This window comes from Zootermopsis nevadensis, unplaced genomic scaffold, assembly GCF_977971745.1.
Source record: "Zootermopsis nevadensis isolate Lab colony 2312 unplaced genomic scaffold, Znev_1.0 Znev_ptg000025l, whole genome shotgun sequence".
Taxonomy (NCBI): Eukaryota; Metazoa; Arthropoda; class Insecta; order Blattodea; family Termopsidae; genus Zootermopsis; species Zootermopsis nevadensis.
Window position 1 is genome coordinate 14,038,254 of NW_028259157.1, and position 18,196 is coordinate 14,056,449.

At 45.6% G+C, this 18,196-nt stretch overlaps 1 protein-coding gene across 5 annotated transcripts in view; it reads left to right on the forward strand.

Moving 5' to 3' along the window:
* Positions 1-18,196, forward strand: part of Ephrin (ephrin) — a 516,038-nt gene that overhangs the window by 490,912 nt on the left and 6,930 nt on the right. For all 5 annotated transcript variants that reach the window (XM_087355747.1, XM_087355748.1, XM_022058666.2 and 2 more), the window contains 3 exons: positions 12,796-12,937; positions 16,143-16,311; positions 17,957-18,067. In XM_087355747.1, coding sequence (XP_087211873.1) covers positions 12,890-12,937; positions 16,143-16,311; positions 17,957-18,067 — 328 coding nt within the window. In that variant the 5' untranslated portion in view covers positions 12,796-12,889. The remainder of the gene's footprint in view (positions 1-12,795; positions 12,938-16,142; positions 16,312-17,956; positions 18,068-18,196) is intronic.

The window sequence follows — 18,196 nt, forward strand, 5'->3', positions numbered from 1 at the left end:
TACTGTTGCAAGTGAATGGCCCGCTCAGTTGGCGAGCCTGTAACCGCCAGTGGATGTGCCTTCAAAGTTCTATGACCCGCTGGTCTGCCGGTTCAACAATTCATCCCATCATCCTCTTCCTTTTATACTTCATTTTCTGAGGGCCATTGTTATCCGCGTCTCGTACAGCTCCAGCCAGAGATGCTGCTGGCCATCTGACAGTCGCTGCTCTGGTAGCTCCGCAGACGCGTCCTAGAAAGAACGAATTGCGAATGTAAAGGTTGTTATTTTTCGAGAGTCATCCGTGGCTCGTTGTGGGCAGTACACGCACCGCCTTATAAGAACGAAGCAAATTGCGAGCAACAGTGAGCTAATCCACCGCGATGGACGTCGTCCTCCTGTCTCATCGTAGTTTTCTTTTCGCGGAGGCTGGCTGAGCCACGAATTCTGTTGTCAGTCCGTCCACACAGCATCCTTGATTATGTTTTCAGTGTTTAGTAAGAATCTACATGTAATATTCAGGTGCCACGGACCTGCCTTTGTCAAATATGCACCTGTTAGTTATGAGCACCTGGAAGATGGCCATTTGAGGTCGAAACTGTTGTGCCTAATGATTCCAGGAAGTGTGTGTTCGCACGAGACATAGAAACGCGCTGAGTTTTAAATGTGTTTTCACAACACAGATCTTCGTTCATTGCGGTCCATTCTGTTTTATTCTCGGTGTGTCTCGTGTTTGAACGTAATCCGCGTGTTTTTACAAAGTTTCAGCGACTAAGTGGTCGGCGTCCCACACAAACAACGCGCGCGCTGGCTTTGGCCGCGCGTTCTTCCCGCTAATGGACGCTACTTTAAGACTCTCGCAACGTCTCCATTATATTTCACTTAGTTTCGGGGACTGGACGGGCACCATCAGCTCAAAATTATGGCGCATCTTAATTTATTTCCGGATTTTTCGTACGCCTAATGCACGTACACTTTTCTGTTAATCCGCGCGCTAACAAATTATTTTTCCTTCTTCCACTAAGTTAATGATTCATCGATTCGTGTTTACGCAAACTGCGGATGAATTGAATCTCGAGTGAACGAAAACGCGTAACTTAATCTGAAATGCCAGCTGTCGTGAGATCCTGGAATCTCAGCGTGCAAACGCAACTACTTCAAGTAATAAATACGAATATGCAGTGGGTTTAATGCCAGTTACGTGAAAAATTGTGAATAGTTAAATTCCTTTTATAGATATGTGATTTTAAAGTGTTTTATAAGCAAATTGTTCTCTTCGAAAACGCTCAATTTCATTGTATTTCTCATCTGTTTTACCCGAGCAATTTCTGCCAAGAACCGTGAAAGCGCTAGTCTGTGACGTCATTTAGTGCAATCACGTTTTTGTTAATGGGACAAATTGCCTTCCCTGTCTCATTTTCTTTTGAACCTGAGCTCTTAGTAATGGCGGAAGGAAACTTAAACATTAAACGGAAGTTTTATATCTGTTTTATTCGTGTTCCGTAATGTTTTGGCTCTCTTGGGATTTATTTTCCCAGAGACGAGAAGCCGGGCCTGGCTCCCGGTCGGTCGTCGGACAGAGGACGTGTTGCCACACGACAGACGTTGAGAGAGTTCGTGGTTCTTCGCTTGGACGCCCGAAACATGCATGGCATTTGGTAGGCCTGACGTAACAATCCGAACAGCGAATGAACACCGGTCAGAAGCCTTAGATACTTTCCAGTTACCTGCACCGCACATGTACATAAAAAACAAGCAGGTCGCGCCGTCGCCATGTTCTATTTTCCATTTCCGTGAATTTCGTTACATGGTAACCATGGAAACAAAGTCTCACGACACCACAATCCCGGGAATGTGAGGCATTCGGGGCGGTCAGAGCCCCAGGTCGTGTTGTACGCCGTAGGCTGACGTCGTGTAGCCATGCAAGCGGCTACCAACGTTTCGCAGGAACATACTACAGCCTTCGTCAGGGACACGTGACTAGCGAACATTTACTGTTGTTACAAAAGCTTGCCCCTTCAAGAACTGCGTCCCTGGCCAGTCTCATTTAAGATACTCGGGCGTGGTCTCTCGCGTTAAGTGAAGAACGCCGATTGAGGGCTTTCAGAACATTGTGCTGAGAAGAATATTTGGCCCTGAAGGTGGTCACAATTGCATGGTGAGAAGTTTAGCTCCGAAGATGGAGACAGCATGTTTCTTCGAAACTTTGGTAGGCACCTGCGAGTAATAAACCAGAACAACAACAACTTCGCCGTCTTTGCCCCGTCAGAACAAACACGTGGAACATTTAAGAATTCGGCCCGCACCGCAAAGAAAACAAAACACTTCACCTTTACAAAGATGTTTATTAATAATCGCGTTTATTTACCACTGGCCTTTGTCAAGAATTCCAGTGACCTGCGATGGCTTGTAGGGTCCGTGATATCTGGTGTTGGTTTACCAACGTTTCAGAGGTCCTTGCTGCCTCCATCATCAGGGTGAATACCTCATATCCTCGAGTAACCTAGCCTCTGCAGACCAGTCTAGTCCACTAATGTCCTCTGCGTGTCACGAGGCCTGAAGACTTCAGCGTCTGTCTGAGTTTGAGTTAAATCGAGGGAACAACTCATGACGGTATTAATAACGCGGGTGAACGGGAACTTGAGAAAGAGACGTCGTCAGTCTCACCAGTTCTTACTTTACCTGTTTTCATGTCTCCCGAAATCTCATTTAGTACGCGGCCAGCCAAGCTGCATACCAGTCCATCAACTTTCGTCCATCGCTAAGCTATTTTGGCCCGCCGAGTGGTCGAGGAATCCCATAGAAAGAGGAGAATTGGTGATGCTGACGAATGTAATGGATTGGCTGCTGGAACAGGTAAAGTCCCCGTGCTTAATTAAGCACCACACGGCGGCGAATTTGTGTGGATGTCGACTTTTTAACCTCGTACCAGATGCAGGCGCGTTTATTATATTGATCTGAAAATTTGAATTATGTACCCTAACGGACAAATCTTACCTAACCGGTACAGTTCGGATTTTCATAACAATGTCAATAAATGACTGTGTGAGTTCCCCTCAGCACAGAACCACCGCTGATCTAGTTCATTTAAACTCTCGTTGCATCTCATAAAATGTAGTTAATACTGCAATTAGCACCTTGACGTAGTCAGAAAATGCTAACAACGACTGATAAGTCGACGAGAACGTAAAAATGTGCACGTGTTGTCCGTTTTGTGTGCGTAGACAAATATAAATGTTCCAAATATCGTCACGTGACGCTGGGAATTTGTTACGTGCAGCTAACGAGTTCGCCGTCCTCATGTCATCTTGCGAGTCGAGGGCGTGTGATGTTGCAAGTGCCGGAACTCGAGCCTCACCGCCGTTTAAATTTTCCGGCGTTTGGCGTTGTTTTGAACCAGTTCTGAGGTGCGAAGTGCCCGCGAGCCCGCGCTTAAAAATAGCCCGGGGACCGGTGCAGTTGATCATCGCTTGTGTAGCGCGTCGCTCTCGTGTCATGTAAAAATGTTAACGAACAGTTGAAAGTCGGCCGCGATTTGAGTTATCGGCCACATGCGCCCCGTAGGTCGTCAGAACGGTTGCCAAGTCGCATATGATTTATCGTATTACTTCTGTGTCTGCATGCCGAATCGGTTTCAGTCTTAAATTTCTACGAATATTTATTTTTATTTTATGTTCCTTGTTTAAAAGAAAACTACTGTATGGTTCTAATTATACATTCGCTGTGTTGACATGTTTGTAACACGCGTTGCAAGGCAGACCCTCTTGTTTGTAACAAATTGTAATATTTTGGTGCGTTTTCTGCCGATGACCGCGAGTCGCTCGGCTACCAGATGTGTTCCTCTGACGGGAGGTTCTTGTGGCCTTCACATTTACGAATTGGGCCGCGGTAGTTCGGTCGCTGGGCCCTTAGGGTCGAACGAAATAGGAGAGACGTTTGGTCTTCACACCACTTGTATGGCTGTGGCCCTTTGAAAACACGTGTTTTAAATTAAGAGATTCTCGTCTTACAAGAAGAAGAAGGAGGAGGAGGCGCCGTACGAGCTGCTGCCTACTTGACAGGAGAAGCAATGGGTCCGGACGGCTGAGTGACGCGCCCGCGAGACGAGTTACTGCTGCTGGTTGGAGGCTTTTGTGTGTTCAATACCGGAAGCTTGCGCTGTCTGGTGTCTCTGCAAGTGTGTTTCAAGTAGCGTCGTCACTGTTCCATGCCCGAAGCTCACGCAGTTGTATTTAAAAATGTATTTCGTACCTAAAAGAAAACACGTCTCCACTACAATGGTTAATGCTGTTTAATAAGTCATTTTTCTAAGACGTAAAGTTACCACTGGCGAATAACACTTGAGATGGTCGTCTTCTGGGCCGTAGGGCCGCGTGGTGTGGTAGAAGTTTACTGGCGTTGTGCTGCCTCCATGATCAGGGCGATGACTAGACACGACGGCGCAGCATCCCAGAAGACGGAAGTCTGCGCCAACTACAGAGAAGCTGTTTGTTGCCTGATTGAACTTTATAATTAGAGTCTGAAGACTCCTGTCACTTGATTTGAGTTAGATTGGAGGTTCTGACAGCGGTGAACATGATGATGTGAGTTGTGACGCCACGTAGACTTCTAGATACCAAGGTTTCGGGGATCTTCAGGGCTGTAGACTTTCCTGACCACGGTGGAGGCTGGTCGCGTTTCTTATGACATGTTCAAGCAAGAAAGAAGCAAAGATACTCGTCCTTCTTAATGTACAAATTAAATATTTATTTAGAAACAGCCACTCGCACTGTCTGCTTCGTGCTAGTAACGAGATGTGATTAATGTTCTTTGTTTTTCCTTTGTTTCAGGTAAGTACGTGCCCTCACCGACAGACAACAGAACGTTTCTTCGTCGGCCGAAGAATTATCTGTCGCCTGCTGCCGAGGGGGTGGGGGGGGGCAGTGGCGCCCTGAACCGATGTCAACGAACCGCATCTCTTTCTTCTCCGTGTTTCGTGATCTCGCGGCTTCAGTCGGTCTTAGCCTCCGTTAGGTTCTGCAGAGTGTTGGAGCCAGTCCTTCTTATCCACTTGCGAGAGTTTCAGAAATTCGTGTCGTGTGGCTTCGAGTTGGGGTCCGCCCGCAGGTCACACGGCGTTTGGTTTGGCGCCAGTCAGGTCTCTGGGCCTTCCTGTTCCGCTCGTCTGTCGTCGCCTCCGAGGTGCGCGGAGGACCTAATCCTCGGCTTTGTCGACGACCCTTCGTTGGGGCTTCACCGCTGATACGGCACTTGCGTGGTTTCAGTTTAAGGACCTTAAGTCCTGAAGTAAAATGTTGTCTTAAGTCAGAGATCCGAGTTGGTCTCTGCACTGCTGGCAGTTTTTGTGTGGATTGAAGATTGTCCATACGAGGAGATACAAAGGAAGATGAAAGTGTCTCGGAGGACTTCAACCTCGCTGCAGTGCATGCAGGACGAGCTCCTGTTGGGAGTGCTAAACACCCGAATCAGAATTTGCCTCTGGGTCTGCGTGGAGGCTTTCAGATCTGGCTAACAAAGAAAATGCATTGTATTACTGCCAGAAAGAACGTTCTGTTCAGCTGTGCCGTTCGTGTGTGACTGGACATGTCGCTCACTGTTCAAGGCAGCCAACACACCTTTTCGTTGTAGCCTGTTCTGTCGGAGTTCTAGTAATGAAGACCAGTTCTCTGTCTGTCATGCGGGTAGCCTCGATGACCTGTTTGTAATCAGATTCTGGGATATGGAAATTGAACAGACTCTGTGCCGCTAATAAAGGTATTTACAGGACTCGCTGTGCATGGGAACGTGTTCTTAGCGTGTCTCGTTAAGAATGTTAATTCGTTGCTGAAGAATTGCTATAACATGCAAATCGTTTTTGCAACCTTGCAATTGGGCGCGTGGGAGTGGCCCGTGTCGAGTAGCGAAACTTCAGGATGTCAGCTGAATTTCTTTGTACGTTTGTAAGAGAGCTTAGGTTTTGCTGTTAACTTCAGAAACTTCATCTGCTTCATTGCATGCGTCCTTGCTAACCTTTTGTGCACGTACTTACGATATTCCAGACTATGCAATGGGGCCTGTTTAGTACCAGCTTACGATGTTTATTGCGATCCACAGCATCGAATGCGCCGATTAGTTATTCTTATGGCCCTGGCCCGCGCAGAAATCTCCGACCAAGCTCATGTACGTATGCGTCATATTTGTGTCGTGTATCCGGTCACTCGATTCAGTCTCGCATTGTCTTATTCGATTCTTGTTGTCGTTAGCGCAACGTCCGTCGTGGCTAGGCGCACGCATTTAGGGTGCACCGAGGGTCAATTCTGTCAGGCCGGGAATTAATCAAAATGCAGGTTGGAGACGCTGGCTGCAGGGTTCTGAGGGCACAGCACGATAAATCATAACGCGCTGCGCGGTTTTTGAGTGGAAACAAGTAGAAAGTCACTCACTTACTCGACTGTACGCTCGGCTTGTCAAAGGATAGTCCACTTTCTCCGTGGAACCCGAAGGTTCTTCACCGTGTTCACAAAAGCCCGCCGCTGGACTCTGTCCTGAGCTAGCTGCATCCATTTCTCTCCATCGATTCCTATCTCTCCCAGGTCCATCTTAACGTTGTCCTCCCTCAAGGCCTCCAAGCACCCGCCCACCTCATCATCCTCCTTTTAATCGACGAGTACAGGCCGTGAAGCTCATCATTATGCAATTTTCTCCATGATCCGTCTCCCTACCTCTTTGGTCCAAATATCCTCCTCAACACTCAGTTCTCAAAGACATACACCAAATTCAAGCAAGATATTGTAAAGAGAATGTAGAAAGTCGCAAATAAGCACATTTGAAGTGGTGCTTAGTCATTCATGTCTCTGAAGGGCTATTTGAGGGCCGTCGCCCTGATGATGGAGGCAGCAGGTACGTTTGAAACGTCGGTAAACGTCTTCCAGACTGCATGGCGCAAAGACCCAGAAGACAGCCGTCTTAGAGTTCTAAAGTCTCCAGGTCGAGACTGAGGCGAGAGACATCTCATCACCAAATAATGCAGACAGCATCAACGTTTATTTATGTTTTCAGTAGTTGAACTGCCCCTTTGTGTGAAACTTCATTAAACGCCTGTGTTCTGAATTTTTGCGGTAAATTTATTATGTGCCACCCCATCCGGAACTGAGGTTTAAGAAAGCAGCTGCATCCATTTCTCAGGTGTTTACAATGTGCTCAGTAAGGCACATCAATGTCTTACTGAATATGCTCTCCCCCCGACACCGGAGCCTCCGTTATTATCCAGAGCTGGAGAATGAAGTCCCGAAATCATCCACGAAGCCTAACAAATACCGCATTACTGTGCGCGCTGGATGGAGCGGCTGTGGCATCGTCTCCACAGGGATCCATTCCCCTTTGACCACCTACTGAGCAAAGGCCCCCTTTTCACCCCCAATTCATGTCGTAATAATTTTCACCGCTGCTGGTGTGAAACAGTCCGCCGCGTTGCCTGATTTCATTTTATGAGCGCTGTAATAAGGGGCAACTCTCGCTGCCAGTTTCGCCGGAGGGGAGGTTTTTTTATTAGGACATCCTTCGAAAAACGAAGAAGAAGAAGAAGAAAGAATCTCGGAGTCTCCCAACTAAACGCCAATAAAGTAGCCGAAAAACTTTTATATCGTTTTAAGTCGAACTTCATTCATAGCAGTAATCAGGATAAACGGCTTGTAAGGCGCAGTTACTGTTGTCCGTTGACCCTTAACAGCGGATGTTTCAGTTAGAAGTTCCGAGTGTTGGGCTGACCCCCAATTGAACAGATGATGTGTAGCCTATAGCAATATCGAAAATACCTTACACGCCAACGAAAGAAATTTTTAAGTGCGTTTTGGGATCTGGTATATCGGGAATCCAGTCTCTGGAATGTTGGTAGCTCTGAAACATCCTATCTTCGTCACTGCCTTGCAGTTTATAAAGTTTCGTCCTTCGAGAACTCTGATAATGGTGTTGACACGTCTCTCGCTGTCAGCCAGTTACAGTAAATCTCGCTTTATGGTAACGCTCGTAACTGACTTAACGACACTTTGCATCTTAAGTTTATTACAGTCGAATGGGACGTTATGACGGTCATTGACGTGGGAGATACAAGCTCGAAGGTCTGGTTGGCTTGGCGTTCGTTTGGGCACACGAAAACCGCGAAAATGTGGTCATGGTGACGAGTTATGCAACTGGTGGTATATTTCGAATGTAGGGAAGTTGCCACTGTCATGTTGGTAGTAATAAGAACGATTATAATAATAGCGATACATTTCACCCACTGGACCTATTGGTCCTGTATTTCTATATTATTTAACGACCGTCAGTGAGTTAAGATATTGTGACCGAAGGGTGCAGCCGAATGTACGGTGAACACGGATACTGTCCAGGAATTAGCCTGACGGAAACCTTCGCCGAGACTCGAACAAGACACTCCCGTATACGAGTCCGACCATTGCACACTGCCTTGTTTCAGATTGGACTTGTAGTTTTCAAAACGTTGTTTGGATACCGGAAACAGGAAAATTGTTGACGATTTTTCATGGATCATGGCGCCGTGCAGACTTTTAGTAGATACCGACGTTTCAGAGAAACGTTCAGGGCCTCGCGGCGTCATGATCGAGAGCAGCCGCCGAGATCACGCAGAAAAAGTCCGAAGTGGTAAAGTAGATTGGACGCGTATAGAAAGTGTTTATAATCATGTCGTGAGCTGAAACGGGGAAGGTAACTGGCATTCCGCTGTGCTTTCCAAGCATACAAAGGAGTCGTGTACGGCATTGAACGTAAAGGTTCTGGGTTCATATACAAATTGAGGCCAACTCGGAGCCAGCGCTAACGGACACTGACTTAGCAATGTCTGCCTCTTGACTTCACAAACGCGCGTGCTTAAGTCACTTATTGGTTTCGGAACAAAGTATGCGAAGGAGAGCGGGCAGTTTGCCGAAAGGCTTCGGAAGTTCGCGGAACGAGTGCGCTATTATTTTTGTGGAACTCACTGATGCCCCGACATGGAGTTCGCAGTTTCAGAACCATTTTTCGAAAGTATCTTCTTACGCGTCTGTCTCTCGCAGCCGAACCTCATCAGAATAACATTTAGGAATTCAGCCCGTACCGCGAAGAAAACCCACCCGTCACCATTACAAATATCAGCTGTTTAAGGAAACAGTCGCTGTTCATTCTGTAGTCACGCGAAACTTATGAAAGCGCTCTGTGGGCAAAATACAGCTTTTCTGTCTGGCTGGTCTTTAAGGGGTTAAATTGAAACGTCCTGGCCGTATCGAGACATCCCCATTTTGAACTAAATCATTTATCCCACGTGTGACATGTTAGAATTAATGACATTCTTGTTCTTGTGGATACGAAAAGAATCTTGAGACTATTTCCACATTGAAATGGATGATTGCCAGTATATTTGTCACACCCCTGACTAAGGGGTCACTGCGTGAGGTTACAAACGTTCGATTTACTTTCTCCTGACGCCCGATCTCGTTGTGTTACGTAAGTCCGTGTGGTTGCTGGCAGCTTATCCGCTCGGAGTGCAGCCGTGGCCTTTCTAATGGCGCAACTAGTTTCGATTTTATGCCCTTTAAAGGGAGTGTATTGCGCGAGCCGCGAGGAACTGAGGCACTAACACATGTCTTTTCGTTTTGTAGGACTGCGTTTTCAGTAGCGCCTTCTTCACCTGTGATCTGTCGAGCGTATATAAGAGACCTTTTTCCGCTTGAGGGTGCCGAGGAGAAATTTTGACCTGCGACGGGAGGGTGGAGACATTTTCGAAATGAGGCACCCTCCACCAGATGTTAGGATGACCAATGAAAGAGGGTGAGGTGGACGGGGCATGGAGAGCTGGGAACACTGAAGGGAGGATAATATTAAAATATATTTTAAGGGAAAAGGTTTTGCTTGAATTGGTGCTGCTCGGGATCTAGGCCGGTGGACATAAACGAACCTTCGAGTTCCATAAAAGGCGGGGATTTTTTTTTAAACTAGCTGAGCGTGCTCGTAGGTTCACTACTCCACGGAGTCACTCGATGTTGGCCATCTCAACAGAGGAGGTCCAAATTGTCACATTTGATATTTCCGCTGCAACGTTTCGGCATTTATTTTCCAGAGAGCGGCTTCTGACTTGGACGTGAGCGCTCTCAGTTGGTTCGGGCCACGGCCTGCGCCTTCCTGACACGTCTGTTTCCCCTGTTCTTGTAGGATCCGAGGTTTTCACGGCGGCGAGTACGAAGATGGTGGTGTAGTCTGGTAGAAGTTTACCGACGTTTCGGAGGTCCCTGCTGCCTCCATCACCAGGGGAATGAGTGCATGTGTATGATGAAATTCTGCAGATGTGAGATTCTGACGGTATGGGTCGTCATTGGACCCGGTGATTATGGAGCCGCCCTGAAGAAGGTCGTGTTGCTGAGTGATTTCGCTAATACTGTTGCGTCCTTAACTCCCACTCGTAAATTCTTGGTTGTCACGTGATTTTGAAGGACTGGCTGGGGCTTCTTCACGTTCGTCCATGCTCCTTGTTTGCGTGTCATCACCTCCTCTGTCGTATTTCGGTTACTCGTTCCTTCCAATGGCACAGATCCGGTTAAGCCCCCCGGCCCCTGGGAGACTTCGATTTAGCGCAGTCATTGGCTGGTAGGAGGGTAGACGCCATATGACGGTGGTGATTAAAACTATTAGCCGCCAGTCAGTTTCTCTTCTGTGGGGCGGAGACGTCAGGCTGGTAGCCTACATGCTCCTCGTGTCGTGCGTTTTTGTGCTCCGCTGAGTTCGTCTGCTCATTTTGTTGTTGCTTTGATTCAGAGAGGAGAAAGTGAAAGTGATTCGATTGAAAGGTGCGTCGGTGCCACGCGTAGGGTCGGCCATTTTGCCACAACTTCTGGGATCGAAAACCAAATTATTTTGTGACGTACTGACTGTGTAGTTGTTTCGCCATAATGTTTTGTGCATTACATTTATTGTTGAGCAGTTTGTAATGCAAAGTCAGTTTCCGGTGCAGAAACAGTCGATTCAGCGGAGAGGAGAGAAAGTACTTTTTAAACCTTGTCTTGTGTTTGTGTGTTTCGGCGAAACTTGTAGAAATTATGCAGCCCTTCATCTGGTTGTTGCTCGCTCGTTTTTCAACAAGATAAGTAGTCAATTAATGAATCTTATGTCGAGTTTTTACATTGAGCATACGTCACTTGTCACTTGTGATTCTTCAGGCTGCTACCAACTGCAGAAAACCGATTATTACTTTCCGTTCGTTTCATCTGTGTTCGAGTACTCTTATGTCCGAAGCACCGTTGCCATATTTGTTGTTAGTACTGTAGTGACATTAATAATATTGTAATCGAGAGATGCAAAATTTCCGTAAATTTTGAATTTTGAGAAAATCGTATTCCGAATTTTAATGGCCAGTTTTATTCTATTTCAAAATTCAGCCCCCCCCCCCCCCCCCCCGCTCAGTAGGAAAACGTTTTTCTTTTCCCGCCTACACAAAGACGTACTGAAGTCCATCACCCACTCCGTGCGACTGACGGTGTAGAGGACCGGTCGATGTGGCCGCCCGTGGACTGGGTCTTCCGGGCTGTCAACGGTTCTGGTCTGCTGCAAAGAAGTTTTCAGCAAATCTGCTTTATCCATACTTGTGCGGGGGGGAAAGAGTTGGAAATTGTTTGAGAATTCAGTCCGCACCGCAAAGAAAACTTTTCGTCATTACAGTGATAACGCTGTTTAATGAAATAATCGCTGTTTAGGCTGAGAATCACAAGAAACTAACGAATCCAGGATGAATAGTTACTGGTCGCCAGAGCAGGTGTCACAGAAATTACCACTGAGCCTCAGAGGGTTGAGAAGGGCGGGTCTGCATCCCGCTTTTCGCACGGCGTGATCGTAGCTTGTAGTGTCAAGGTCTCCCGTTGCACTGTGTGTTCACCTCGTCATTGTTAACGCGAGTTCGCCTTAGAAAGCGCTCTCAGTTGCGGGGTTCTTCAAGGCAACCCAGTTCTGAAAGTTTAAAAATTCTGACCGGCAACCTTTCACGACTTTAAGGCAGCGTGGTATCGAAGTTTGTCTCTGAGTTTTAAAGACCGAAGTAGTTGATACACGTAATGCTGTTCGCCGTCCACAGCCCTCAATGAATGTGGGGTTCCTGAAAGCCATTCAATATAAAGTTAGCGTTTTTGGGTGCGACGAGAAGAAATCACATTTGCATTGGCCACTCAGTTAAAAGCAGATTTAAATTCCACGAATGTTTTGCTACAGAATCGTTTTTGTCATCCCGTCTACAAACGCATAATTCGACTCGTTGTTTTGTGTTGGCGCAAAACATGTTCTGTCCTCCAGCCGCACGTGACTTCATGGCGTGGTGCTTAATTAAGCACCTGGGACAACTTTGTCTTTGCCTTCATCGTTACTAACGTTCCAGTGTATTGATTGAACGTACCTCAAATTACGAGAATCATCGAATGACTAAAAAAAAGCAACTTTCGGTCTCTTAAAACAGTTTTAAAGTAACTAATAATTGGCAATTATGACTATTTGTGTTGAAAATAATTAACAGACGGAAGTCTTAACAAAAGACGCAAACAAGGCGACTGGTCATGTGGCGAGAATCGGAACTACCCACCTCGCCATCCTATTTTATGAACAGACGCGAGTATGAGCGCCCTCGTGGGGGTAACCCTGAATGTTGTAGGAGTGGTTGATTAACAACAAATTAATCAATCACTGTACACGCGGCTGCAAGACTCATATTATTATTCAGTCTGCGCATGCGTGCTGAATGGTTAGTTCTGAAACCACACGCTTCAGCACTTCAGTATTGTAACTGTGTTTATGTTGTGTTGTGTGTTTCAGATTCAGGATAGACAACACAGATCACATCATCGATGTAAATAAGGGAAATATACCTTTCGAATACGACCAAGTGAACATCATCTGCCCCGTCTACATGCCCGGAACTCACGAGGAAGACGCGGAAAAGTACATCATTTATAATGTGAGTGGCACGTTCTTCATCTGTTTCGCCTTACATAATTGAAGTGGGACAACTGGTATCGTAATTCAGGGCTGTCCAGATGAAAAACCATTGAAACGTGATTCGTCACGTAATCCGGAGACGATGGCGAAGTAGTTTCTCCGGGTTTTGACGCCGTGGGCAGGCACCGGGTGGCGTGGTCTCCGTCTTTAGCCTTGAACCGTTGGTATCTACGAGAACCCAAAATATCATCATCGTTACCCTTCAGTTTGTTTGAGAAATCATGCCAACGAGGGTATTATCTTGTCAGCGAACGCCAAGAGTTGGTTTATTCCATATTACACAGAAATTCGTAGCCCGATTAGTAATTATTGTGAGTTGTCCGTGCGCCTTTCATACACATTTTTCCCACTTCTCCCCGTGACAGTTTCCCTTCAGCCAAATGCCGGTATAATACGTAGTGTCACATTTCTCCGTAGTCAAAACCCCGCAGGTGTTTCAACGCCACAGAAAATACAAAAAAATATGTGGACGAACACGATAAAAAGTAGACCGAAATTAAACGAATGTTCCCACCGCTATTTAGGCTGTGGTTCTTTCTTGTATGTGTGACATTTCTAATTTTTACGGCGTAGGTCATAAACATTTTATGGTAGCGCGGCTTGCAGGTTTCAGATTATCCGCGGGGCATGCGCATGGATACACAATGTTGTGCTGAGAACTGACAGCGATATGAAGTTGTGGCGTTATAACCCTTCGAAGCACATCTAAATAATATTTACAAATGTAGTTTGTACCTCAGAGATCAGTGTGTTAATTCTGCTATGGAAATAGCCGCTGTTTATTCTGAGTTACATACGAAACACATAAATACATCGTAAGCTAATTGTAATCATGCTTTGTTATTCCCCCTCCCCCCAAGGGAGCATGCCAAGTCAGGTTTTGTACAGTAAATTTGCCCCATCCAAGTCTGTTTAAATGTAATTTGTGCTCTACTGTTTGCAAACAACCTGTGGCTTCCAGTCTCCTGTTAGAAGGCCCGTAATGTAGATTTTTGGCGAGGCAACCGAGATGACTAGGTCAGTAAACTGGCTGACTGCGTTCACTGGTTCGCATCCCTTGTCGAAGACCGGCTTTGGGCCCCACTCGCTCCTCTCTACGAAGGAAATCGAGACTTTTTCCGGGGTAAATTGGCAGGAACGTGAATCTCGCTGCTTTGCCTCCAGTTCTCCATACGTCTCCATGGTGTGCGTCTACTAACTTTTATCGGGTCCAGAGAAGCTGTGCTCCTCTTAGCAATGGTTTTCATCGAAGATAAATAGACAAATTATCAAATGAAGTAACAAAATGATTTAAAACATGTTTGGTAGTGCTAAGGCGTGTCGGAGTACAACCTATTTCTTTCGGTCTAGAATGTTTGGTTATTCTAGACAGGTCGTAACAAACACTCTCCGTCTTCGGCTCCGACAAGTCGTTATATCCCAACTAAGGCGAATGGTTGCGGCGAGAAGCAGAACTAGCGACCTCATGTACACAACCACTGTCCTTTGGCGGAGTGTGCGGTAATTGAATTTCCAATGTTCTTCCTGACTTCTCGTAGACATTGATGGACTGCTGGAATCAAATATCCGCGGTGAAATAAACAGAAACGCTGTGTTCTGTTGTGTCTCAGTTTACATGCAAAAGTTGAGACTGCTAGAACGAAACAGTCGGCGCGTTGTTAGGCCGATGTAAACAGGACGATAGCAGGTGAATTGATCAAAGGAGGGAAAACTGCGACCGCATTTTGCTGCTGTTTAATGTCCGTCTCAAGGTGAGGTTCTGACAGCCACGGCGGATGGAACTGAGGCCGCTCCAGCGCCTTCGAAACGTGTTGTCTGCCTGCTTGTATTTTTGGAAGCAAAACTAATTTTCATTCAGGCTCAGTAAGGACAGGCCACTTATCTGCCGTTCGTGAAATTTATGTTGTCTCTGCCAAGTACAACACAGACCAGATGTGGCGGTGACGATCAGTTTCACGTTCCGTCCATCTTTAGCCCCGGGGAAAGAATGCCGAGCAGCCGCGTGCTTATTCTGGACGGCGAATACAGAAAAGGGCGTCTAATTCGGGGAGGTGCTACCGCAGGCAGACTCAGAGGACACTGAGGCGAAGACGGCCTGCCAACTTGTAAACTGTAGTTAAAACAAATTGAAACATTTTCTCTGTGCTGCAAAAATGGTTCTTCGCTCAATCCGTTTTAACAGAAAACTCGTCGATGTTATTGCGAGAAAGCAGCGGACACAGTTCAGGCCATTGGCAACAAAACTTCTTCTGGAGCTTTGAAATATTTCCTTGCATAGGAACAGGCACGAGGATGGGGTGAGTGGTCAGCGTCACGCCCCCTATCTGAATATATTCCTACTACTTGCGACCAGTGGAATAATTTTTCCGTGTTATTCGTTGCTCTGTGCACGTCTTCACCAATAAAGTAGTCTCAAGTTTGTGCAGGTACTTAATTCCAGCCCATGCTAATTTACGAAAAGTCTTACTTAACTAAATTCTTTATTTACATATGAAGAACTCTGACGGTGATGCACAAGGAAAGTTGTCGAGTGTGGTAATGCCATTGCAGATGTCTTCAGACACGCGTCAGCCCCTCGTGCAAATGCCAGGCTGCTGTCTTAACATCGTAATACCATTAATTATCGTCGGTCGACAGTGTGGCGTTAAATAACCTAATGCAAGAGCAAATGTTTGATGTTCACCAACCACGTGCTTGAGCAGTATTTTTCCGGCATGATTTGCGTTGCGCCGAGCGCCGATTCCCCTGCGGCCGGAAACAATCCGGCACGGCTGCAGACTGGCTTTTCACTTCTCATTGCGCCGTGCATTGTTTCGTAGCCGACATTAGATTAGTCTGCACATTATGCTAATTCGAAACCAATTCTTGTGTCGTTGAATAAACTAGGAGGCAGACAGAGGAAAATGCCAAGGGCATATTTTATGTTTCCAGTCAAAGCTGTGAAGTTAAACTGCTCTCTTTTTGACTTTCTGGGTTCCATCACGTGCCATAGAAATCCTAATGACATTTTCAGTGGTTGCAAAATCTGATCTTGGCATTGTTTGTTCGGAAGAGTGGGAGAAATGATTGACACGCACCCTCTCCCGGTTAAAAGTGCGTGAGAGCTTCTCTGATAGGTGCGTATGGGACTGTTTGCTGATGCATTTATGTATATCATGTTACAGGTATCAAAGGAAGAATATGACACTTGTCGAATCACAAACCCAAATGTCCGGATTATAGCAATCTGTGATAAACCTTACAAGTTGATGTACTTCACCATAACATTTCGGTCGTTCACCCCGCAGCCTGGAGGACTGGAGTTCCAGCCAGGCCAGGATTACTATTTCATCTGTAAGTAACAACTGTGTCTTTGTGCGAGCGATGACATAAAGACGAATTTTACACGTGATCCATGGTTTGCTTTCCTAATAACGCAGATAACTGAAAAGCATCTGTGTGTTGTTTCCCGGCTTTTGTTACGTCACAGCTTCTGTGATGCAAACAGAGGATTTTCCAAAAAAAAGTTCAAGCTTGACATTTGCCAAAGCTTCTGAAACAGAGATGGAAGTGTTTCTTGAGTACTGTGTCCCTGTAATTCCAATTATCTTCGCGGAAAATGTTTCAATCAAGAACCACATTGAGAGTCACGTTCATTTTTCGTGGAATCAACATTTTGCCATTGCACCCCATACTTAAGTTTCATTAATCCATTACACACATCAACTTAGATCTTTTGTCCACTGGCTTAAAGATTTATGAAGTAAGTATTCACTTGTTATCCGTATAAACTTGACTGCTCTTGATTAATTCAAATATTCTTGTGATGCATCACTGTTACTGTAATGTAAGTTTTCTCCTTTTGTCATTGAAAAAAATCATAATATTGTTAATGATTTCCACTAAATTAACAGTGAAAGTCAAAATTAAGATACTAAATTTATCATGCGTATGCCATCTGTTGGTTGTAATCAGAACTGATGATTGCATTAAAATGCATGAGTTGTGTTTCTATAAAATGGCGTCTTGAACTTGGTGTGTGCGAACCATTCTAGACTCCATGGAATGTTCAAAGATGCTATTAATATACATATCAGGAAATAAATTTCAAAGAGTTGAGGTTTCATTCTGTTTTCCAAATTATGCCGGCTGGGGCTGCGTATACTGTGAAAACTTCAAACAAAAAAGGTTACTTTATTTAAGATGTGATGTATGAGGTTCAATTAAAACTGAAAACTCCAACTAAGTCGACGCATTTACCGACAGGAGCGCGGGGTCGTACTTCGCGTGTTCTAATCCTCACCTCGTACCGTGTATTTGTCACCGAACAAAAGGGGTTTATTACGAGAGATCAATTATTCTCTTTCTTGAAGTTCAATTTGTGTTTTTCAACAGAATGGATAATTTTACTTCTGCGAAACGAACGCCGCACACGTGTAACAAATATTGCAACGATGTGGCCACAAGCGCGGTGCCCCAATGTTATATCTGGAAGCCTGAAATATTCCATTAGGATGATTCACTGCATCTGCAGTGTGAAGAAGTGCATTGGATTTTGGAATTGATACTTGAATGTCATTTACAATTAGAAATAAGAAGTAGGACTTGAGGTTTTCACAGCGGTGAGTCTGAAGGTGGCTGTCGTCTGGGTCTGTTAGAAGTTTAACAATGTTCGGAGGTCCTTGCTGTCTCTATTATCAGGTCATCTACCCAACTGCATGATGCTAGAACCCAGAAGACAGCCATCTTAGAAATAAGTAAGTGAGAATTTTAGTGGAGAATTCGTAAAGGGGCTAAAAATACTTTGCTTGCGTTTATGTATCGTCTACTGCAAATGCATCTTTCGACACTGCAAAGCAAATTGCGTCGTTCTAGTCGAAAGAAACTTACAAGAAATATTAAAATTCAAGTGTTTCTGCGTGCATTAAGTATTATATTACATATACGTACGTGTCTCCTGTTCGAAATGTGACCTACAACTTCAGTTTGTACTTTTCAGCCACGTCCTCCAAGGATGACTTGCATCGGCGTGTCGGTGGACGTTGCTCCACCCACAATATGAAGGTCGTCTTCAAAGTATGCTGTCGACCAGAGGACCTGAATAACCAGAGTAAGCGTGAATTTAAAGACTGGCACACGAAAATGTGTGATTTATTCATGGTTTGCTGTCTCCAAGTGCCATTTTGCCTGTCTTGCCCATCATGTGGTTCCATTCTCAGTTCTTAGGTTTGCAGAATTG